This window comes from Pseudopipra pipra, chromosome 1 (assembly GCF_036250125.1).
Source record: "Pseudopipra pipra isolate bDixPip1 chromosome 1, bDixPip1.hap1, whole genome shotgun sequence".
In the NCBI taxonomy this organism is placed as follows: Eukaryota; Metazoa; Chordata; class Aves; order Passeriformes; family Pipridae; genus Pseudopipra; species Pseudopipra pipra.
Window position 1 is genome coordinate 125,886,668 of NC_087549.1, and position 23,179 is coordinate 125,909,846.

Genomic DNA, 23,179 nt, shown 5'->3' on the forward strand with positions numbered 1-23,179 from the left:
ACAAGTCAGAAGTGCAGTGCTCTAATGGTCTTTGGGATTAAAAAAAAAAATAAAATATATAAAACCAAACTGTCAACCTTTATTTCCACGGTGCCTTTATTCTAATTTTGGCCTTTTCCTGTCATTATTAAAACAGGACAGGCCTAAGTTTATGAAAAATTGAGGATTCCTTCTTATTTTGTGCATGTGCAGTGATCATGTGATTTGCAAAGACAAGGCTCTCTGACAGTCATTTGTACTTGTCAGTGCATACCCTTCTATTCCCTGTGGCTGTTTTGTGCTGCTAGACAGGTGTGTGCACTCTGCACAAAACTTTGCCCTTTGGACATCATTATAGTGTCTAAGAAACATGGAGGATGGGATCTTGACAGACTTATAAATGACCATAAAGAAGTGAATTCTCTTCTGGGATCTTTAGGGAATGTATGCCTAATTCTACATCCATTGAGAGAAATGTGTTTTTTCCATCACAGAAAATGGAAAAGGCAAGAGTTAAGGTGTGTATAACTCTGGATACCATCCTCTCTGAAGCATGATGGATGGCTATACCACTATGTTTAGGTTCACTCAGAAGCAAGGCTGTTAAGACAAGAGGAGCAGTTAAGTTGAAAAAAGTGTGTAGTTAAATGTAGCACTTTATTTCTGGGTATATGTTGTACAAACATTTAAATTAATCTGGTTAATGGGTTTCTGTCCTGTGCCTTCCCAACAGTCACCTTTCAAGCACCTGACTAAACAATGGCCTTTACACCATGCCAAGTAGTTGAACAAAGCTCTCTTGGATCATTAGGAGCAGTGAAATCCAGACTCCTGGACCTTTCACACTGGGCATTTAACCTCTCCAGACACTCAGGTACAGTCAGTGTGCCCCAGCTGATCTTGAGCATCACAATGGAAGATAAAGGAGATAGAATTTATTGCCTAGGACTCAAAGCATATAGGGTTTTATAGATCAATAAGAACATCCTGAGTTATGCCCAGAGGCAAAAAGGAAGCCAGTACAGACTTCAAAGACCTTGTGTAATATATTCCTTATGGCCAATATTACAGATTAAGCAGAGCAATCTTCTAAACAAACCATTGAATCTGACTAGAATGAGGACAGACATTGTATAAGTCTGTTTTGGAAGCTACAATGGTAACTTACAGCCTTCACCTTTGTGAACTTATCACAACATCTAACTAATGATAGCAAAAAATATGTAAAGTCTGGGAACTCGTTCTGAGCTAAGCAACAAGAAACACCTTTTGATTCTGAAGCTCATTGTGGAAGAATGACCAAATTTGACTGACTAGAATCCCTTCCTCTTGAGCAACTTCTAATCTCTCTCAGGGAGACTCAGAAAAAGTGGAAGACTGCAAGCTCTAGGTTTGATTAAGAAAGTATAAATCAAATTAACTGACAAACTCCTCAGAAGCCTGCTTACCTCTCAAAGCATGGAGGCTGACAGTACTGACCAAGGAACTGAAATTATGATATTTTCATACCATATTTTTAACAAGTGGAAAATACAAATAAAATTAAAATAATGTCTACTCTGTGTCTAGTGCACAGAAAAATGAGGTAATCTGTATTATCTTTCCTGTGGCAAATCCAGGGCCAAACTTTTCCTTTACAAAGGATGTGAGAGGCTTGTCTTGAGGTCTTCCTTCTCAAAGTGACAAGACCAAGAGATCTACGTGACGAACTTAATGGTTTCAAGTAGACTAAATTTGAAAGGATGACTTTTAGCTTTCATTGAAAGCTGAAAAGACTTAGCAAGCTCCTTGTAGACCCAGTTCTATAACCACTCCAAAGCCCCATTCATTTGCCCTGTGAGAAGATTATATGCCTTATTTCAAAGAAAACAGTTTTCAAGGAAACTTCTGACTTTCTTAAGTCTTGTCTAATGTGGGAAAATCTCTCTACTAGGAAGAGGTCCCCTGACTCGTACACACAGGTACTGTGGATAACTGGAAAATTGGTTCCATGCTTTTAATTACAGTGGCTCAATTCAGCACAGAGACTATCCTGCAGGGAAGGTGAGATATGTGAAGATCTTTATGATTTGTGAGTATGAGAAAAAATGAAGTAGGACCTGAACATCAACAAAGTAGACCTTTGGTTCACTGCTATTGAAAAAAAAAAAAAAGAAAGGCTCAAATATTAATGGTCTGTAATGTACATATATTTTTTGATATTTGCTTAAGAAAACTTTTTTTTCAAGGGAAGGTAAAACACACATCTTTGCTTTTGTGGTTGAATTAGATGTTCCATGAGAGTGGAACTTGCAGCTCTGTCAGGGGATAGCAGTGATCCCACTCCTCCATACATTACTCTGCTGAAAGATCTCGCTCTGCCTTGCAACATTCTTGTTATTCCAGAACTGGGTTGGGCTAGTCATAATAGATGCAGGCAATCAACTCAACTTCCCCACACACAGCTCTGCCAGTAAAACTCACTTCACCTTGCAACACTCCTGTTTTTCCTGTGTCCTTTAAGCAAAAGCTATCAATTTGGCACTTACAGTGGATCTGTTCTTACTCCTGCTGAAATCCAGGATAACTTTCTTAGTGATGCAAGAGGAAAGTGTTGCTGATGCAGACAAACCTCTGCTTGTGACTAGGATGAAACAAAGTTGTCTTCTCTGAATGACTGAGATTTTGATCCTGGCAGTAGAGGTAACTAACCTCTGTTCCACTTCTGCTTTTATTACAGCAATAAAATCCGGTGTGACTATAGATATCAACTCAGTTACTGAGTGTGTAAGCGAGATTAGAGTCTAACCTTTACATAATGTGGCCCTCTGCAAGGTTGTGTTTTTTCCCAAGAAAAAGGTTCCATTTAATTAGAACGCTAGACCTTTCAGTGTTGATCACTGTTGTTTTATTTATAGCAAAAATCTATAGAACATTCACCAGTATATAGACAAGCATTGACCTACTGGCAGCATCTCAGTTTACACTAGTGTTTGGATTTGGGCCATGTAATTTTATGTAAAATCAAGTAACTGCCTGACACAGTAAAACTGTGCCAAAGTAAGGATTATTCTTCTGAAAATTTGAAAGAGATTTGCATGTTTTCTTTTTGTTTCCTTTATCACATGAAATAATGCATTAAAAATATAAGAATGCTCTAGGCAATGTACAAAACTAAAAAAAGACTAGTTTGGTGAATGAGCATGGTGAGAGGTTATGAATATGGATATGTTTGTACTAAGAGCCTAGAGGAGATACTTTTTATGTGGTGATACAGAAATACATACTTGTAACTTTGCACACCAGGGAGAGAATATTCCTCTAAAACAAGCAATTTCTTTTGCAGTGCTCCCTGTTGATCAAAGCTGCATAATTTAAAGCATCTAGAGGCAGCTTTAAATTATTCACAATATTTTTTTAAATGATCTTGGTATACTGCAGACAGTATTTGTGTAACTAGCAGTCTTCTTTAAGTTCTATAAATTTTTGCATCCTTACAGAGCTCATCTCAGTTTGAGAAGACGGTATGAAACTTCGCATAAGAGGAGCAAGAGAGACTCATTCTGACACCGTGTTAGTCACATCACACAAAAGTGCCAGGCACTTGGGGCTACAGGGAATGGCAGAGTAGACACAGCCGTCTCTAGGTCTCAGTACGAATTCTGCTGTTTGATGGTGCCTAAGAGTTTTCTGTATACCCTCAAAAGCCCCAAATAGGAATCCTGCAATTAGTGCATCTAACTCCTCCTTTACTGCAGTCTTCTCTCCTATTGGTGAAAGGTCTTCGCAGCTCATGTAGGGATCCCACCCCTTTTGTGGATTTTCATTCTGAAGCTATCCACAACTTTACACCTGAATGAGTGCCAAACCTCCCTGAATATATAAAGGAAATCTTCAAGAGCAATTGCAGAGTTACCCAGAAGAAGCAGAAGGAAAAGATTTCATCCAGCTCTGTCAGACACAGACTGAACCAGCCATGCTTCTCCCTGCCATTCACTTCTATGGCTTTCTCCTGACTTTCATCTTCACGAGAAGCTACTTGGCTTTCAAGAACGATGCCACAGAGATACTTTATTCACACGTCGTTAAACCCGCTGCAGCGAGCCCAAGCAGCAACAGCACGTTGAATCAAGCCAGGAACGGAGGCAGGCACTACACCAGCACTGGATCCGACCGTAACAGTGAGTATCCCACCGGCGGTACTTCCACCGCCTCCCGCAGCCCCGGGCGGCAGCTGCGCCCGTCCCGGTCCCGGGAGCGGAGCCCCCGACCGGAGCCGCGCATCCCGCCCAGCGCCCCGTGCTCCCCCCGGCCCGAGCGCGGCGCTCCAGGGAACCGGCGCCTGGGGGGAGCCGGGGCGCGGGAGATGCTGCTGGTTCCGGGCCGGGATCTGCCTCGCCAGGCGGCCCCCGAGCCAACAGCCCGCCCTCCCCCGTGCTGGCGAGTCCTGTAGGACCGGCTCGCTCGGCCAGGTTACTTCCTGAGGGAGGTTCATCCAGGAATGCCGCGTTCTGTGGGTTATCCGGCAGGGAAGCGAGATAAAGGAAGAGGGGTGAAAGGCATTTCCAGAGCGCTCGCTTTCTTATCTCCCACTACGACCAGGGAAGGTGTCTGAGCTACTTTTCAAATGCAATGAAATACTCTGAATTTCGTTCCCGCTGTTTGGTTTTACTTCCTGCTATAGCTCTTAACCGCTTAACACCTCCAGCAAATGTAAACAAATCAGCTCATAATTTACCTATGATCTCTGCTCTAACTTGCCTTTTTATATCTAGTCTTCTCCTGCTGAGTGTTATGTACATATGTCAGATACACGGGGATCTGGAAACCTGCTGACTTTATCTGTTCCCTCCCCTGCCCACTCCTCAAAATGAAACAAATCCAAACAGAGAAACATACACACACCAACCCACAACAATTCGATAAATAGTCATCCCTGGAAAGTGAAGGCAACAAGTGACACCGATACCTTTCAGCTAAGCCAGGTGTGTCAGCTTCTGCGAATGCTAAGGTTTTAAGCGCACAGGAAACATCTCATCATTATAAGATTACTGGAGCAGCCCAGTAAGTATTCGTTGTCAGTGAGCTGTCACTGGCAAAAAGCTGAGCCAGGAAAGACAGAAAAACAGGAGACAAACTTAGATCTGTGACCAGCTGCTTCCAGGTACATTCCTGAGTGCAGCTGCAGGAAGGCAAGCCTGAATCTTTTCTGCAAGGCAATCAGGACAGCAGCCCTGTCACTAGTCCCTGGGGTCAGCCTGCAGATTTACAGTCCCTCTGCCTGCCCACCATGAGACACAGGGGATAGGGTGAAGTAATCTTAATGCAGTGTCTCTGTTCAGAATTTGCTTCCAAAAATCCAAGTAGAAACAGAAGCAGCCTGTAGCTGAGATATGTAGATGTACCTTCAAAGCCTTTTATGATTCATTCTGAAATGTTTCTAGTAATTACTTCTATTTTAAAAGCGTTAGTTAATTGCATTGTGTGTAGAATCCGCGCCGTAACTGTCCTTCAGAAAGAGGGAGAGCACAGCCAGTAAAGATTGCTTATTAAAATTAAGCGCGCTGTGGGCGTTTATTTCAAAGTGTAATTACTGAAATAAACAGTTGTGTTTATTGCAGGGAGTGCAGAGCCGCACATATAGACGGGTACAAACATGCCTGTATGAGAAGCTCTGCATGTTGATTCTGTCAGTTGCCTGAGAGAATTCGCAGGATCCTCTATGTAACATATAACATACACACTACTACAGATACAAAGATGGTGTTATCCTGAGGGCAAAATGACCCCTCTGAAACTGTTACTGCTAATCATTCAAATTTCATAGGCAGCACCCTGGTAACTTCAGCTGTTACCACTTCTGCAGTATCTGTGTTTGAGGCCACAGAGTTCATGGGAGACTCAGTCCACTGTAACCATGGAATGAGAAGACACACACTGTTTGAAATTCATTTAGAAGCATATAAACCATTTCCAAAGCATTATTTCCCCCCTTGCTAATGATCCAACATAATTGTGAACATCACAGAGCAGATTCCCTAGATTGAGAACAAACAGGAAACATTTCTTCCCTTGGGGCATTTTTCTCTTCTCAAAGGTATGTCCCTGAGAAGAAGGATAGAGAATAAAATTGCCTCTTCTACCACAACTGCTGAAGTGCATATCATTAGGATTTCTTTATGCTCTGGTATTACCCAGAGATACCATCAGTGCTTGAGGCCCTTGTGTTGGGGGACACAATAGTAAAGAGATGTCCTGTAAAGATTACAGCCTACTTTAACTTCTGCAAAACATACCTGGTTAATGTGAAAATGACTGGCTGAGGAAATTGCTCCATTCTGAATTTCAGTGTTTATTGTTCTGTGCATTCTACAGATCGTGTTCAAGTTGGTTGTCGGGAACTGAGATCCACCAAGTACATTTCTGATGGCCAGTGCACCAGCATTAACCCCCTGAAGGAACTGGTGTGTGCTGGTGAATGCCTCCCTTTGCCACTGCTCCCCAACTGGATTGGAGGAGGTTACGGAACCAAGTACTGGAGCAGGCGGAGCTCGCAAGAGTGGAGATGTGTCAACGACAAAACTCGCACTCAGAGGATCCAGCTTCAATGCCAGGATGGAAGTATAAGAACCTACAAAATAACTGTGGTCACAGCCTGCAAGTGCAAGCGATACACCAGGCAGCACAATGAGTCCAGCCACAACTTCGAGGGAACCTCTCAAGCAAAACCTATCCAGCATCACAAAGAGAGGAAAAGAGCCAGTAAATCCAGCAAACATAGTACAAGTTAGAAGTCAAACATTCTCTCCTCTCTCATCTCCCTCTCCTCGTGCCAAAACTGAACTCACCTGTAACCATTTGCTTTACCCTTCTGACTGCTTAAAGACAAGTCTGCCATTGCTGTGTTCTCAGTTGACACTACTTGCTTTGACCAAAATCAAAAGGGGCATTCTCAGCATGTGGACATTTTGGGTGATTTTCCAGATGCTCAAGATGGGGAATAACACAAGCCTTCCAAGCCCATACTATAAACTTTTACATTTTCTCCACCCATGGAGGCAAAGAAAATTTGCCATGAGTCTTCACTGAAGTCTATTTTGTAAAAAGATGCTTTGTCGTGTGTTTTCCTGAGAACAGTTATCACATCTATTGCCTTCTATATCATGTTTTATGAACTTCTGACAACAGCTTAAAAATACAACACCTTGTATCTGCTTTCAGATTCAGTCTAAAAAGATGCTTTGCATGCTCACCTTTCTCTTATCTCAGTATACCAAAAATTAAAATATGCATGGCAGCAATCAAAAAGTAAAGCTGAGCAAACTATTTATTTGTTGTTGTAATTATTTAATGAGCTTTTATGTGTGTTATTTCCCTTCAAAATTTCCTTATGTTTATAGCTTTTCATATGTATCAAAGTATTTTCCTATGATTTGTGGCTGGATTAGAACATAATTTTGTAGATAATGTAAAATAGACATTTTAGCATTCTTGGTATATATATTTTAATTTTGAACATTCATAGACATAGGTGTTATTTCAAAGTAGCAACATAAAAATTGTATTTTTCATTCTCCACCCTGTATTATTTTTGTTTAAAAAGTGTGCAATCAAAAGACAGATATAACTTCCTTTCAAATTCATTGGTTTCTTTTGTTTTTTTTTTTTTAGAAAAATAAACACTGCTAAAAACCTGTATTGTCTGGCTCTGTGTATGAAAATGCACACATTTTTATCAGTCACAACATTCAATCTTAAAAAACGGGAGAATGTTATTTGGTTTAAAACAATCTATCCATGAAATTTAAAATTAAAACAATCTTTCTGGATGTAAAAATCTTACATGAACATTTAACAGATGGTGCTTACTAATGGTCCAAGCCAGGTTCTTATTTAACAGTTCTCAAGTTGTACATTTCAGAAGAAGTGTATATTTGGGAAGTTTTACAAGCTAGTGAGACACCACCATTTTTTTTTCTTTTCGTTAGTGATGATCAAGTCAAAGAGCAGTGGTATAACTTACATATGGTTTCATCTTTTCCACAGAACCAGTAGAGTACCTCACATTTATCCACAAATTCTTATAGAATCTATCAAAGATATATAATAATTAATCTGCCTTTAAACACATAGTGCATGAATCACTTATTGTCAATCTTTCAAACTATATTGAAACACTGTGGGTAAGATTTCATCACAGGATTCTGCTGTTCTTAAATCATTAACTTTTACAACCCATTTGCACCCAAAGTAAAAGTTACACAAGAGGATAATAATGAAAAGTCTTGCCTGATAAGGTCTCACACAAGCTCTCTGAACTTCTTTTTATCTCATCCTGTTTTGCATTTTAATTTCAAAAGATTCATCATGAAGTTCTTGGCAGAGATCTTTCTTGGTCGTTAAAGTAGTAGAACTGCCTGACTCACTCAATACTTTATTGACAAAATTTAATGATTTTTCCTCAAAGTTACTTTTGAGAATTCTCTTTAAAATTTGCGATTTGTAAAAAAGATATATACTTTTTTATTCAATTTAAGTGATCCACGTGGTAGTACAGGTAAAAAACCCCACTGCATTAATGACCTAGCTATTTCAAATTTAGTTTTGTGATTGAGAAAATATCAAAACGATGAGACCAGAATCCATTTATACTTAAATTCCCTGATCTTAAAGGCGCTTCTTTTAAGTGTAAAAGGAAAGATAATGAATAAAGGAGTTAGCAGGGAGAGAAGTGACATGACATTGCTTCTAGGCATATCAGTCCAGCAGACCTAGAGATATATTATTTTTTTATTTTAATAGACATAGTCTCATTCAATCATTTCATGAGAGAAAAAATTTTCCCAAATGCCAAACATCTATCCATTTTTAAATTGTTATCCAGCTACCTGTTCAAGATGACAAAGCACAGAAGATTGAGATAATGGACCAAAATTTAACCAAAATTATTTTCAAAGCCAATAGCCACTAAAAACCAGTAAAGCTGGCCTACCTGTTCTGTTTGACTCCTAGAAAGTAGAATGGTGAAAAAACCCACACATCTTGCTCATAACTCTTTTCCAGTCATTGAAGTTTTACTGTAGGAACAATATGCATGTTTAATAAAGAGTTTCCATTTAGAAACAGAGATAATAACTTCTCATTTGTCTTTTCATGCAGAACTACCCGAGGGGGAATAATCTGACACAATTCTGCTAAAATGAGTTCATGAAACTTCGCTGGATATGCTATAGAATGGCCATGGGGCCCATCTCTAAGTCTGGCGTATTTGAGGGAACATGAGGGAAGCCAGCAGGAACATTGTCCATCAGCAGCAACTTAACTTTGAAGTGCCACCTGAATTAGCTATGGTCTCTTCTTTGGCCATGACTTTGGCGCTTTGTGGGAGATATCTTCAGGAAAGCAGCGTTAGAAATATGTTAATCTTGAATTTTCTGAAGGAATAATGTTACTCTTTGTGATGCAACTCCTAACTCTGAATACTTCAATGTGGCATATACAGTCTGCCTTCTGTTTCATCTGGTTACATGTGAATTCACAGGGATCTATCCAAGGATCTAAAAAAAAAAAAAGGCATTTATTATATGACTACATCTAACTAGTTTCTTTTCTGTATGGAGAATCTCCAACATGTAAAGTTGCAGTGAGGAGGAAATGGGCCACTGCTCTTGTGGAGGACAGTGGAGAATCTGGCCAAAGTTTATCAAAGACTCAGTGAACAAAACAGTACTGCTTACATTGAAATAATTCTAAATATGATACATCTTAAGTTTGCTTCAAAGTTAAAAAGGAAAGACAAACACGCTCAAATTTTCTTAGTTTTCACCTAAATTACTAAGCCAAATAGATACAAGAAATACCTAAATGTTTTGAAAGAGTACAGTGTAGAGGCAGATAAGTTTTACATAAATTAGACCACAAATAGTCTAGATTTATTACACTAAGAATATTATAGAAGTTGACTTTCTCAGTGATGTTTGATCATATGGGCAGATCGGTAAGTCCAAGGGCTTCCTAAAAGGCATTTCAAACATCTTAAAAAGAACCTAATAATTTTACAACTTCTCATACTTGCTTCTTTAGAAAACTAAAAGTGAATAAATTGGAAATTTATTTTAAATCTGTTAATCTGACATCATTATTTCATTACTTTTGAGTTGATGAAATCCGCCTCCAGCTAAGTGGTAATTGTTTTATAATGAGTGGAAATCAATTTTTCTTTAGACCTCACTAGAAACAAACTTAGCCAGATGCTGATTGTTTTGATAGCATGGTAGCACTCAGAGGCACACTTCGTAGAGGCAGTGGTAGATAGTATGTGTCATTAAGACATTTATCAACTGTGGAAGTCAGAAGGGCCTGACATTTGCAGTCTAGGCTAGAAAGGCCCTTGAGAAGTTTATTTATTCAGTTTTTTAATAATAGTAACAAATCTCTTGCTTTCTCCTTTCCAGCAGTCTTGGAATCTAAACCACCCAAATCCAAGCTCAGTCATTTGTTTGGAAATAAAGTAGACATTTGAATAACACCCTTCAAAATACCTAACAGATTTCTGCTAGTAAATCACTTTAGTCCTTCTAACCTTGACCTTTATATCCTTCCTGAAGAAGTACAGCATTAATCAAGAAAGGGCTGTTCAATACATTCCACTGTGAGAGTCTTGTTGCTACAGTATTAACCTGGAGGTGTTCAGTTGAAAATTATAAGGAATCCTTAGAGTTGGAAAGTATCCTATTCTCATGATGCATTTCCTTTCCCCTAGGCCAGGCAAGGGGCTTTGATTTTCAGTTCATTGACATACATACAAACATCGCTCCAGGCTAAAACTAAAAATTCTCTAGAGATTTATGAGTTAAGCAGACATTCTGTCACTGGATTTGTTAATTTTGCCTGAACGTGGCCCCCACAACAAGAGGCTTGCCCATGCATCTTTCTGAAAGACATCCAGCCTTTCAGCTTACTCCTTGTATGAGTTATGTGAACTGACACCCTAGAAAAGTGTGATTTACAAGTGATATTGCCTATCACTGAGTAAATATTCAAACATCTACTTTCCTCAGTATTTCTATGATAAGAAAATACTATTAATTTTTAACTAATGCTTATTGAACTGCACACCATGAAAATAAGTTGTCTTTATTAATTGCTAAGAAAAATCTCTACAAATGCTGGACTGTAATTCCATTCTGGGAGTTTGCATTTTCTTAACTCAGTTTGGTTTGATGTGACAGTGACATTACCTAGCTGGAGTTCAGGCCTTCTTAATGCCTCTATACAATGACAAAGAAATACAGAGGATGTCTTAATAGAAATGAAAATCAGGGTGACTTCTTTAATAGGGCTGTTTGTGGAATATGGTATTTAATGAATCTAATGGGGAAAAAAAGAAAAGGAAGTCAGCTCCCTGGAAAAGAGGCCTAAATCAGAATTCCCTGAAACATTAATATAGTTCTGTTTACTAAACCACAACGACAACTGCTGTCAAAAGAGTGACCTTTGCTACCATCTACTTAAGTAAAAAATACTAAACTACCTAAAAATGTTTTGTTGAACACTGTTGTCTGTTTTCTGTCCCTTGCTCTGTTTTAGTAATTTTACAATAGTGTATAATTGTCTCATTGTTTACAGTCATAGCTATTCTGAACTATATTAACACGGCACACTTGGTTTTTGATACATAAATATTTTAAATCTCTTCTTAGAATGACTGGATGTATCATTTTTTTAATTTTGATTACTGAGAGGAAAAGTAATGCTCTGCCTTGGTCTAGGAGTTTCACATTTGATTTGTTTTGTTAGCCCCAGTGAGAAATGACTTAGTGAGGAAATTGTAAAGGAATTTAGTAAAAGCATACACCATTCTGTGAAGTCTGATGCTTTGATGGGCTAAAGAAGAGCCAGCCAAGCACATTCATTAAAGTTCTTTTATATAAAACAGTGGAGAGTTGAGGGACAGGGCCTAAGGAGAAAAGTACTTGCCTAGCCCTACCCCAAGAACTGCCACTGAGAAACAGAGGGACTATGCAAAGCTTTGAAACACTCTGTAGCACAAAGACTTTGTTTCAATTGCAGCTGAAGCAAGTTTAAACATCTGTTGCTTGTTAGATTATTATTTTATTTATTTGCTTATTTATTTATTCATTTAGTTTGGGATGGGTTGAAGAAAGCCATTTTAGGCTCCCTATGGTCATTAAGCTGGGATGGAGAACAGAGGTCTGAGTGTTTCTAAAATGTAAAGCTACAAAAATTTTGGTTTTAGCAAGGAACACTTGCTTTTGGTGTTTATTTTTTCTTCTCCCATTGAAAAAGCCTGCTGAAACTTCTGCTTTTGTGCATCTTTATTGCAATTTTTAGTACGCTAGCCAGAGCAGCTTATAGCACCTGAGAACTGGTTGTAATGCTGCACTGCATCTTTTGTTTTCAGATATTGAAATGTCTGAATTTGGGTATGTCTAGAAGAGGAGAAAGAAGAGAAGATGGATCAAAAAATTGTAACTAAATGACATGTGGAGGACAGCATGGTGCTGTGTCTTCTTCATTTTCTTCTGATCCTCATAACTTTTCATGAGACTTCAAAAGACTTGTTCTGTCTGCAAAATGCCAAGCCAAACAGTAGTCCATGAACATGCTACCCTTGGGATTTAGCAGACTGCCAAGTTTAAATACACATGGTAGATAACCATTTCTGACTGTCTCTGTGTCTTAATTTCCCATGCAAAGGGAAGAATGTGCAGCACAGTGTGTCTGTACCATTTCACACTGAACCAGGGCAAGTCAGGGAGACTTTAGAATCTGCCATCTCCACATAAAAATACATTTTGCTGCACTGTTCATATCTTCTGGTGGGTGACCACGGCCTTCCCTCCCTGAGGAGAATGAATATTACCTAATCTGAAAAAGTTCACATACAGGTTTCTTAGAATGCTATCAGTCTGTCACACACCTGGACTTCCTTATTGAAGAATTTGGCTCAAAGTCCTGCTTACAACCTATATAAAATATATATATTTATGATATATACACCTATAAAATTACAGTAATCTGATTTTGTGAACAAGACCATCAAGAATATAGCTAGTGAGTTATCCATAAAACCTCTTCTAGGTGCTCTGCAACTATTGTCCCTATAATTTCTTTTGATCTTTTTGTAATCAGTTATGAATCTTGACACCTCTGCCAGAAGAAAACATTTGCAACATCCTTTGCCAAGAATAAAGTAAATATTAAGGATTTCCATTTTTATTTGCTTAATTAAATACTTCTTTGCATAATTCTTCCATAAAAGCCCTCATTAGACAGACCATTCAAGCCACTGTCTTAATCTTAAGAACATAGTACCTTGTGGTACTCTTTATCTACTCAAATAGTGCAGCCCTGTGCAAATCTGTTTGCTTCTGCCCTTCACTTTGAAACTTCTGACTCTAGCAAAATCCAATTCCTCTTTCCCATGGTGTCTCAATGCCCAAACTCTTTTCTTTCCAGTAGTTAGCTTACTTGTTCCACATTCTTTTCCAAAACACACATACACACACAGAAGGATGCATTACTTAATTATTTAATCCATTTTCTGAAGTGTTCAGTACTGAAAAAAACAACGTATGTAGAAACACAAGTGTACTGGCACAGGTCAATGCCAAGAAGAATTTTTAAAGTAGGGTGAGTTGGACTGCATTACTCAGAAAAACAGTAACAGGATACAGAGCATTTTTCATTAAGTAGTTGGTTTGCATCCAGCTAGATTAGTATGCTGGAAAATGGTTAACCTTTGATGGCTGCTCAGCAGTGTATGTTAAACAAGCTGAGCCTCTATATAATTGCTGGATGACAGGTAGCCACATTGCTGCAGTTGGGAAAAATCTGTAACCCTGATCTTTCTAAAAACTGAACAGGATCGAAGGATTGACCCTTTCCAATCTGACATTTTTGTGCTATAACTGCATAAGCCAGCAAAGGGTGAGGTAAAGGATTAGGACAAGACTACTGTTTTTAAGGACTATCATCCTGTATGTTTTGCTCATTATAAAGCAACTGTTCAGAAAGAGCAAAAAGATTCACAAAGTTTACCACAAGGCAGGCTGAATTTTAAGGCACTTCTCTTACAAACTGCCAAAAAGGTTAGAAAGTAACTCTAAAAAATCAAAAGGAGAGGGGAAAAATGAACTACCTCCAGATGATTGTTTTGTCTAATGTATACCATATAAATCCACAATGAAGGCAAAGTCCAGTTTTTGTGTTGCATATTATCTTGTGTTGCTGGCTGCAATTTCAGTCCCTGATGGTATAGCTAGGACCAGTCTGAATTTATTAAATAAAAACTTGCATGGATGGAATCCCTCAGATGAATTCTGTCAGACTGACTTTATCTATATAATTCAAACATAGGACTAATGAATAACATTCCTGGCATTCTTAAAGTGAGGACTGTTATTAACATGACAAGAGATGCAGAAACAATGCTTTTGGTGTAGTAATAAATAATAAAGCTTGTACCCCTATTCATCCCAAATCTGCAAATTTTCATTGGTGTTGTTTGATTCTCTCCATCGCTTGAAGTTTGGTGAATTGTTTCATATTCTTTTACAAATATTCCCTGGAGATAACACAGAACATAGTAAAGCAATAAAACATGGCAATAAAACATACACACACACCAAAATTAAAACAAAAATTTAGAGCAGTGAAAATCCCAATTCTATTCCAAATCTAACTTCAGCTCTTAAAGTATTTTCTAATATTGCACTACATAATTCTATATCACTGGTGTCTTGACATCTGTGGCTTAACACCACTTATTTAACCAGTTCATAGCCCATCTCTGCTCTGAATCATCTTGGGAAAAGGAAACGGCCATTAATCTTTCCTCAGAGGTAACTGTTTGTCCAGTGATGACTCAACATCTGTCAAAAAAGAATAAATTAAACATTTCTTTTTTTAATGACATGATAGGGCACTGTCCTAATGGCTGGTGCCTGCTGTTAAGTCAGAGTGACAGTGGAAAACAGGGATTTCCGTCCCTGAACTTCCATGTCTTTGTTAGTGTCACCATCCAATGCACTCCAACAGTCAAAGACCCTAAAACACAGTTCCCGTTAATAAGCACAATACATGGTGATTGTGGAGCTCCACAAAGTGGAGCAGATAGATCTACCCAAACTTGGCATGACTTAGCATCTGACCAAAATACCCAGAATCTACAAAGACCCTTCCAGAGCCAAGTGTTGAGGACTATTCAGCCATTTCTAATGAAAAATTACATGAGGCCTCCATCTTATAACCTACTAGCTAAAATAGTTGAAATCCTTCTTCAAGTCTTTAATCTTTCTGAATTTCACAAAAACTCCTGCAATCAGGGACTCTCACTCTCATGAATTATTGAATAACATACTATAGAGTAATTCTCTTATCTTTAAATTCTTTTATTTTGTGTACACAAAATACTCATTAGCTCTTGAACTAACCTTCCATACCTCAGATAAATGGCCTAGAGTGTTATCAGGTAGAGAATGGATAAACATTTCAGGGGGAATATAAGATTTTAGGGTGAAGCTTTAAAATGCAATGTTTTTCTCTAGCAGTTGCACAGAACATAAGCAAGAGGCTTCCTCTGCGTATCAAGTATTCATAAGCTCTAAAAGAAATTTAGCTACCAGAACCATGCAAAACAATGCCAAAGGTGTGATATAAAATGCACAGCATACAACAGGTGAAAGTCAATGCATGTTTTTCAACACACCTTCAATGACATGCAAGTATGACAACACTCCACTGTGTTCAAAGACCACATTTTCTTTACATTTGTAGCATTCATAGTCTCTATTTATGCTTCAACTATTAAAAAACTATATTTTGCAGAACTTTCTGTGAAGGCAATAGCACCCAGAATTCCCCTTAGGGATCTGATCTGTAAGTGATTCTATGGCACTGTGTATGGGGCATGTAAGGACTCCTTGATATTTGATAGTCAATTATTTACATCATTTAAGTTATGCATGTGCATAACTCCCTTACTGAATACATGCTGTTTTGATCTTGGTTCCACATAGCAATAAGAGCAAATCAATAGCACAACACTTTATCTAAGTATTCCACACATCTATAGCATTTTTCATCAAACAATCTAAGAGCAAGAAATAACCCTTTGCAGTCATATTTGTAAAAACACAAATATAAATATATGTTAATATGAAATAAGATAAGATTTCCCTGAAGGTGGTAAACATGCTTTGGATGGAAAATATTTTTGCCTTTTTCAGCACTCCCCTATCTATTATACTGCCTTGAGCCATGTGTTCTCTATGACATGACATTGACTTGGGAACCACTATCACCACAGAGCAAATACTCTGAGGCAGCAGCTGTGCAACAAAGACTGAAATAGCAAAGATGTAAGTCAGTCCAAAAGGACTACATGGAGGGTGGATCAGCCTCAGGCAACAAGTAAAAGATTGTGAAGAGCATAAAATAAAACTGTCACAGGATTACTTTTTCTAGTGATCTATCAGAACTGAACTAAATATCTGGAAACAATAGTCTGACTATGGTTTCCATGAAGCCTAAGACTTTGAGATCTTGTGTAACGTGCCACAAATAGCAACAGACATGCAAGATAAAAACTGAAATTCTGTCTTTTGGAGGACTTTCTAATCTCTTTAGATATGCAAAGAACCTGTGTCTATTTTTGTAAACAGTGACTTCAACAATTAGAGACAATTATTGGTGACTTCATGAGAGCCAAGACTGCTATTCTACTTGAACAGAAAAACTGTCTGAAGAGAACTGGCATTCCACTTGCTTCCTTACAGCTCTGGATTTTATGGCTTGTCACCACTGAAGAAATAATTTATATATCTGGATAAAATTAGTGAAATACAATCTTGCAAACACAAGGTTCAGGTTAAAAGCCTGCACCACTGCTCAGAATGCTACAGATACCATGTTAGCTTGAAGAATGACTCTCAGATTTAAAATACTTGTAGCTTTACGTTGTCTTTTATGGATCTTGCACTTCCATAGCAGGAAGTATTGTAATTTTTTTGTAATTCTGCTTTTACAGTTCACTTTAACTTGTGAAATGCCACTTGATTTCATGCACTTCCCTTTAAAACACACAATAGCAAACCTTGCTGCTTGTCAGGAAAAGGCAAATTCATTAAATTAAAAAATTTAAAAATAAAAATTAAAATGCTTCAAGAGCTTAGAATTTTCTTTGATAAAAGACAATTTCTCAGTTAATTTATACCACATCTACAGAAGACTCAACTGAAATTTTAAATAAAGAAGTTTTGCTCTTTTACTAATTTTTCACAAAAACCTTTCAGAATGATTTCTACCACTCTGATAACTTAACGTTCTCAAAAAACCCTACTATGAGTCAGTAATAGAAACAGATTATATTTTCCCCCAGCAGTCAAATTTTCAGGTGAATGTCACTACTGTAATTTGATTCCAATTTGTACATATTTTCTTCAATAAAAAAAGAACCCCCCCCTTTTCCTTTCAAACATATGATTGGCATATTTACTGCATAATTGCAAACTACTACGGTGGTTTCAGATGTTATACCCCTGCACAGAAATGATGGATTAGCCTGCTCTTTACTTGCTTTGAGGTAAATGTTGCCTCTGCCCCTTTTTATTAGATTAAAAACTGCAAAATTGTTCTTCCAATATGTGTGAATTTACATTTTACCCCACTTCAAATGTTTATATATGAGCACAAATATATATGCACAGCAACCAAAACAGTAGATTGATTCAATACAAAATACATAATGAAATGGAACTGAAGGCAAATTATGTATTCACAAAATGTCACTGTGCTTCACTGCATGTTACTAACAAATGAATATTAAAAAGATGCAAACCCCAAAATCCCAGTTTTATTAACTCATGGTAAAACATTGTATAAATGGATAAGGATGTTAAATATGGTCTTCCTTCCACATCGTCTAAGAAAACAGAAAATAAAAGGAGAAATGGCAGTAAAAACTTTAGTACAAACAAGACCCTAAGAGTCTATACTGAAGGGCTTCTGGAAAAACTAACAGGTGCTATCAACATAAGATAAAAATCTTTTGACTCCATAGGAACTGTAAAAAACATGAAAACTTCTGAAACATTTGACATTCAAGTGCAGCCAAAAGCAGCTTCAAAGTGCTTTATGGCTGGGTCATCAAATCTCACCATAAATATACAACAGATTTGATGACACTGAAGTCTGCATCCATCAAAGTCCATCCATCAAATAGCATTTCTTCTGGACTGATCAAGTCTCATCCCCTTAGCATAGTAAGGAAAATGGGCTTCAGAACAAGAACAGAACCAAATTTAGCACATGGTCTTCTTTCCTCAATCTCTCTTGCCTTTTTGTCGTTCACAGGAGAAATTAATATTACTCAAATAAATGAAGTGGGGAAATGCTGACTGGACAGGAGAGAAGGCACTAGGCACAATAGACTGTGGGTGTAGGTGATGACACGTAAAACCACAGCGCCAAGAAGGAAGGGGAAAATAGTTCTGAAGGTTTTGTTGGTGTTTGGGAATATCCTACTTACCTACCCCAAGAACTGATGTACAGTGTGAGGAGCCATGGGCACTAAAAAGACCTTATTTTGCTCCTTATAATAAGGTAAACAATAAAAAGGTCTGGAAAATCAGATAGAGTTGACTAATGTTTGTGCTTTTTGTGAATGGAAGCATGAAGACCTGAGATAGGAATTCAGAATCTCCGTTGCACTGAAAAAAAAAGGAAAAAAAGGGGGAGTGTTGCAGAACAAGCTGCCATGAATGTGTCTCTTTAGAAATGCTGCAAGAAAAAATTAGAATCCAAAATGCTTTTGGACACTGGAGGTGCCTACCTCAAGAGGAAAAATCCATTTGGGGCATCTGATAATAAAGAAGTGATGCTGCACAGGGGAGAATCACAGGTCAAACTTGGAAGTCTTGAAGAGATAACAGACAAATATATGTCATTAGTCAGGAATTAGGTGTAGTGAAATACTTTACAGGAAAAGAAATTATAAGAAAAAGAATATGAACAGTTAAAACAGTTGCTGAGCCAACGAATTATTAAAAAACCAAAAACCACATGACAAAAAGCCCTGAAAACAATGAGATTCACACTTGTCAGGAGGAAGGCAGTTCAACTTCTAGTTAATCCCACTCACTAACGTAAAGAGTCTCCATTCCGTAAGTTTTTTAGTAATCTGTAAAATTCATACATTTTCCTCTTTTTTTTTTTTACATGCCCATTTTCTTCAATGCCCATGATAACATATTCCTCACAGAAGCTTTTGAAACATCATTATCCAAAAGGCACATCTGTATGTTTCCATTCAAAAGGTTTGGCATTAGTCCCTCTCATGTTTCACTACACAGTACAAGCTGATGTGATTTCTGCTCATTGTCAGAACTGCCAAGACACATGTGCATGTAAAGTGCCTGTGTTCTCTACAGCATTTTCCAGTTTTCCAACACTTACCTGCTATTGCAGGTAACAAGGATATCTGTGAACTCCTGCCTTTGCTAAAAGCCATCACTTCTATTGTATGACTCCTACTTATGCTGCCTCTGCAAGCCCTTATGGTCATTTTACCCCAGTCCACAGCTGGCACTGGCAAAGCAGCCCAGCTGGGACATAACAAACTTCCATCCATGCTGCTTTTTTGATCAGATCTACTCCTCAGAAAGGTCTCTGTCTGTGTTCTACTTACGTTCCTTTAAACACAGCGTACGGAAACATGAAAAGCTGTAAATGGCAGCTTCTCAAAGATATACAGAATAGCTAAAAAAATCCTACAGAATCTAAAGCCTCTGATAATTTTAGGACAGCCTGCATATAAGACACTTATTTTTTCCCAGAAATAATGTCAAAGAGGACAGTGTTAGGGCCCTGAGTGCACCCACCTTCAACAAGTTTAGATAGCTGAATTAAGGAGTCTAGTTTGTCAAGTCCAAAGTTATCTCTTCCACTAATAAGAGCTGTTATGAAGATAGCTAGAAAAAAGGTTCTGACCCTCCTTTCCTCCTCCTCCTCATTCTAAGCAGTCTTTACTGTCGGTTCCCTGTGTCTGCACCTGGTTTGAGCCACACAAATTGTCTTGGCATCCTGGCCTGCCCTAGGACCTGCTACCTCACTGAGGCCAGGTGATCTCTGGACTATGCCTGACACTGAGGCATAGTCCATAGGGATCCTTACCCTGGCTCATCCTTAGCATCCTGGCTTCTTGTTGGTGAGGCTATTTTTCTCACCTGCCTTGATACCATGCTCTGCTCCAGGCTCCCCTTCCCTTTTGGAGTAGCTGGCCCTTGCTGTTCCTTGAGAAGCAGCAACAAGCTCCCAACAGACATGCAATGGCATAATTTCAGTGAAATACATAAAACTTTCAGATGAGGATAGACTGTAGCTATGGTATTTAAATATACTCAAGTTACAGCCTAAGATGTACAGTGAAGGTAGACACATCAACGAGAGACCTATTTTCCTGTTTACAAATATGTGATCTAATGTCATGCTTAGCAAACCCCCTCCTTCTTGGACTGTCTCCTCTGCCACTTAATCAGTATCACCTTTAGGAATTTTTCAGTCGAACTGTCTCAGCTACTGCCTACAGTGAGACTATAAGATGAGCTGGAACACCACAGCCTCTCCCAGTGTCTTACCTGGAGGTGTTGGTTGACAGCCAGTTGAACATGAGCCGACACGGTGTCCAGGTAGCCAAAAAGGTCAGAGGCATCCTGGCTTGTATCAAGAATAGTGTGGCCAGCAGGACTAGGGCAATGATTGTCCCTCTGTACTTGGCACTGGTGAGGCCACACCTTGAGTACTGTGTTCAGTTCTGGGCCATCCTCTGAAAGAAAGACATGGAGCTGCTGGATCGTGTCCAGAGAAGGGCAAATGAAGCTGCTGAAGGGAGCAGAGCACAAATTCTATGAAGAGTGGCTGAGGGAGCTAGGGTTGTTTAGCCTGGAGAAAAAAGGAGGCTCCAAGATGACCCTATAACTACGTGAAAGGAGGTTGTAGCCAGGTGGGTGTTGGACTTTTCTCCCAGGCGATCAGTGACAGAATGACAGGACACGGCCTCAAGTTAAGAGGGGAGATTAAGATTGGATATCCAGAAAAATTTCTTCACTGAAAGGGCTGTCAGGCATTGGAACAGGCTGCCCAGGGAAGCGGTGGAATCATTGTCCTTGGAAGCGTTCAAAAGGTGTGTGAATGTGACATTTGGGAATATGGTTTAACAGTGAACACGGCTGTGCTGGATTAACGGCTGGACTCGATGACTTTAGAGGCCTTTTTCAACCTTACCAATTCTATGATCTTATTACAATCTCCCCCTCCTAGGACGAAGGGCAACAATCCCCACAATACGACAAGTGTCCCCAGCCAGCCTGTGGGGCTCTCAGGAGGACGCAAGCCCACGGCAGGGACTGCGGTGAGCCCGCCTTCCCCTCGGCGCCAAACGCGGTGTGTTTATGTCCTCACTGAACCACGACATCCCTCCCGGTTCCACGGACCCCCCGGACCCTCGGCTCGCCCCGCCCCTCAGCGCGGCCTCGCCCCGCGCGCCGGCCCCTCCCACCCGGAGTCACCCGCGCGCCGGCCATTTAAAGGGCCCATAGGCACTGTCCCCCGGTTGTCCCGCTGTGTGCCCGCTGTCCTCCTCCCACGGTGCCCCGGGCGCTCCCCTGCCGCGGTCCGGGCTCATCCCGCAGGACTGCCCGCGCCCGGCGGAGCCGCTGTGGGGCCTCGCGTAGCGCGGGGTGGGCGAGGAGTAGGGCCCGGTGTGCGCTGGGGGCAGGCGAACGGGCGGGCGCTGGATTCTTTGGGTCGCGGACGTCGCGGGCGAATAAAACAGGCGGGCGGTTGGTTGGTTGCGGCGTTCCTGCCGCGGGGGGCGCAGAGCAGAGGCGCCGCGGGACCCCGCGCAGATGGAGCCCGGCGGTGTGTCGGTGTCTGCCGTGCTGCCGGCGGGCGGGAGCGGAGAGCGCCTGGGAGGCGCCACTCCCAAGCAGTTTTGCGCCGTGCAGGGGAGGCCGCTCGTCAGCTACGCGGTGCGGGCCATGGAGAGGTAACGAGGCGGCGCCGCCCGGCTCCCCGACCGCGCCCCGCCGGCCCCGGCCGGCCCTCGCCCTGCCCCGGTCCCTGGAGAGCCGCCGGCAGTCGCGCTGCCCTCGCCGTAGGCCTTGGGCGGGTCTGGTTTGCGCTGCGGTGTCTCCCCGTCCCTCCCCGCCCGGTTAGACCGTGCAGGGAGCAACAGCGGGGCAGGGAACGAGGTGTGACTGGCCCGCTCATCTGGGCACAGGTACCAGGCGGCACCTGGGCGCTTCCCCCAGCCCAGCCTGGCCCCCGGACCGCCATCCCGGACGGCTCTGCTGTCCCCCCACAACCCTGCCCGTGCCTCCAAGCTGTGGTACATTCCATGGATGTCGGAGATCATGGGTTCGAGGCCCCTGCAGCCTCGAAGCTCGAGGGTTGCTGTAGCTGCAGTGGCTGGTTTGGTGAGCTGCGAGCCGACCGCAGTTGCTGGAGACAGTCATAATGCTACTCATCAGCCTTGAGAAAAGATCTGTGCTGCCATAGCCGTTGGAGATGGTCCTTATAGTAGTGTCCAGAGGCCTCTAAAAAAGATCCGCTCCTCATGGTGAGGTAAATGCACTCAGTGGTGTATAGCACTGCATTGTGCTTCGCCGCTGGCCATGGTAAAACACCTCGCATCAGCAGGAGGCTTAAAGCAGAAAGGTTTGTTTAAGTCGTAGTTGCTGGACTGGAAGCATATGTAGCATGAAGCTGCACATGTAACTTTTCTATGGCTGTGTTGTAGTGGTAGGACGAGGAATAAGACGTACAAACTGAAAGGGGAATTTTAGGTTAGATATTAGGAATAAATTTGTCATTCTTAAGGTGGTAAGCAGGTTGCCCAGGGAGGTTGTGGATGCTCCAGCCCTGGCAGTGCTCAAGGCCAGCTTGGATGCGGCCTTGAGCCACCTAGTCTAGTGGGAGGCCATGGCAGGGGGGTTGGGACTAAATGATCTTTAAGGTCCCATCCAATCTTTAACATTATGTGATTCTGTGTTAGAGCAAAGGATTCAAGTAATGGGATCTATTAGCAGCCAGGGTTTTTTCCTTTTCATAAGTCTGTTGAGTTCTAAGCATGTGACTAACAGTTAATATATTACTGTCAAATGTTAATATAATGTAAGTCTTTTATGTAGTGTCACAT

The 23,179-nt window shown here is 40.5% G+C and overlaps 3 protein-coding genes across 9 annotated transcripts in view; 2 read left to right on the top strand and 1 right to left on the bottom strand.

Moving 5' to 3' along the window:
- The window catches only part of LOC135424592 (collagen alpha-1(XII) chain-like), a 47,750-nt gene extending 25,354 nt beyond the window's left edge, over positions 1 to 22,396 (bottom strand). The window contains exons 1-3 of one of the 2 annotated variants that reach the window (XM_064676000.1): positions 20,619 to 22,396; positions 18,815 to 18,898; positions 8,951 to 9,035 (exon numbers count right to left, since the gene is read on the bottom strand). In XM_064676000.1, the coding sequence (XP_064532070.1) occupies positions 22,004 to 22,396 (393 nt within the window). In that variant the 3' untranslated portion in view covers positions 8,951 to 9,035; positions 18,815 to 18,898; positions 20,619 to 22,003. The remainder of the gene's footprint in view (positions 1 to 8,950; positions 9,036 to 18,814; positions 18,899 to 20,618) is intronic. The other variant, XM_064676010.1, reaches the window with a different exon arrangement.
- On the top strand, positions 3,492 to 7,654 carry SOSTDC1 (sclerostin domain containing 1). Its single transcript, XM_064675972.1, has 2 exons — positions 3,492 to 4,139; positions 6,334 to 7,654. The coding sequence occupies exons 1-2, from the start codon at positions 3,935 to 3,937 to the stop codon at positions 6,747 to 6,749; spliced, it is 621 nt and encodes a 206-aa protein (XP_064532042.1). The 5' UTR covers positions 3,492 to 3,934; the 3' UTR covers positions 6,750 to 7,654.
- CRPPA (CDP-L-ribitol pyrophosphorylase A) overlaps positions 21,888 to 23,179 on the top strand; it is a 112,252-nt gene continuing 110,960 nt past the window's right edge. For 5 of the 6 annotated variants that reach the window (XR_010435266.1, XR_010435263.1, XR_010435265.1 and 2 more), the window contains exon 1: positions 21,888 to 22,027. Coding sequence is in view for 2 of the 6 variants with exons in the window: in XM_064675923.1 (XP_064531993.1) it covers positions 21,888 to 22,027 (140 nt within the window). In the remaining 4 variants the exon portion in view is untranslated. Of the gene's footprint in view, positions 22,028 to 22,609; positions 22,699 to 23,179 lie in introns of those variants that run through there. The other variant, XR_010435264.1, reaches the window with a different exon arrangement.

What these genes read in the sequence shown, in the direction of transcription:
- SOSTDC1 (XM_064675972.1), top strand. Translation starts at nt 3,935, where the DNA reads ATGCTTCTCCCTGCCATTCACTTCTATGGCTTTCTCCTGACTTTCATC. An exon ending in CACTGGATCCGACCGTAACA is followed by an intron (nt 4,140 to 6,333) that starts GTGAGTATCCCA and finishes TGCATTCTACAG; the next exon opens with ATCGTGTTCAAGTTGGTTGT.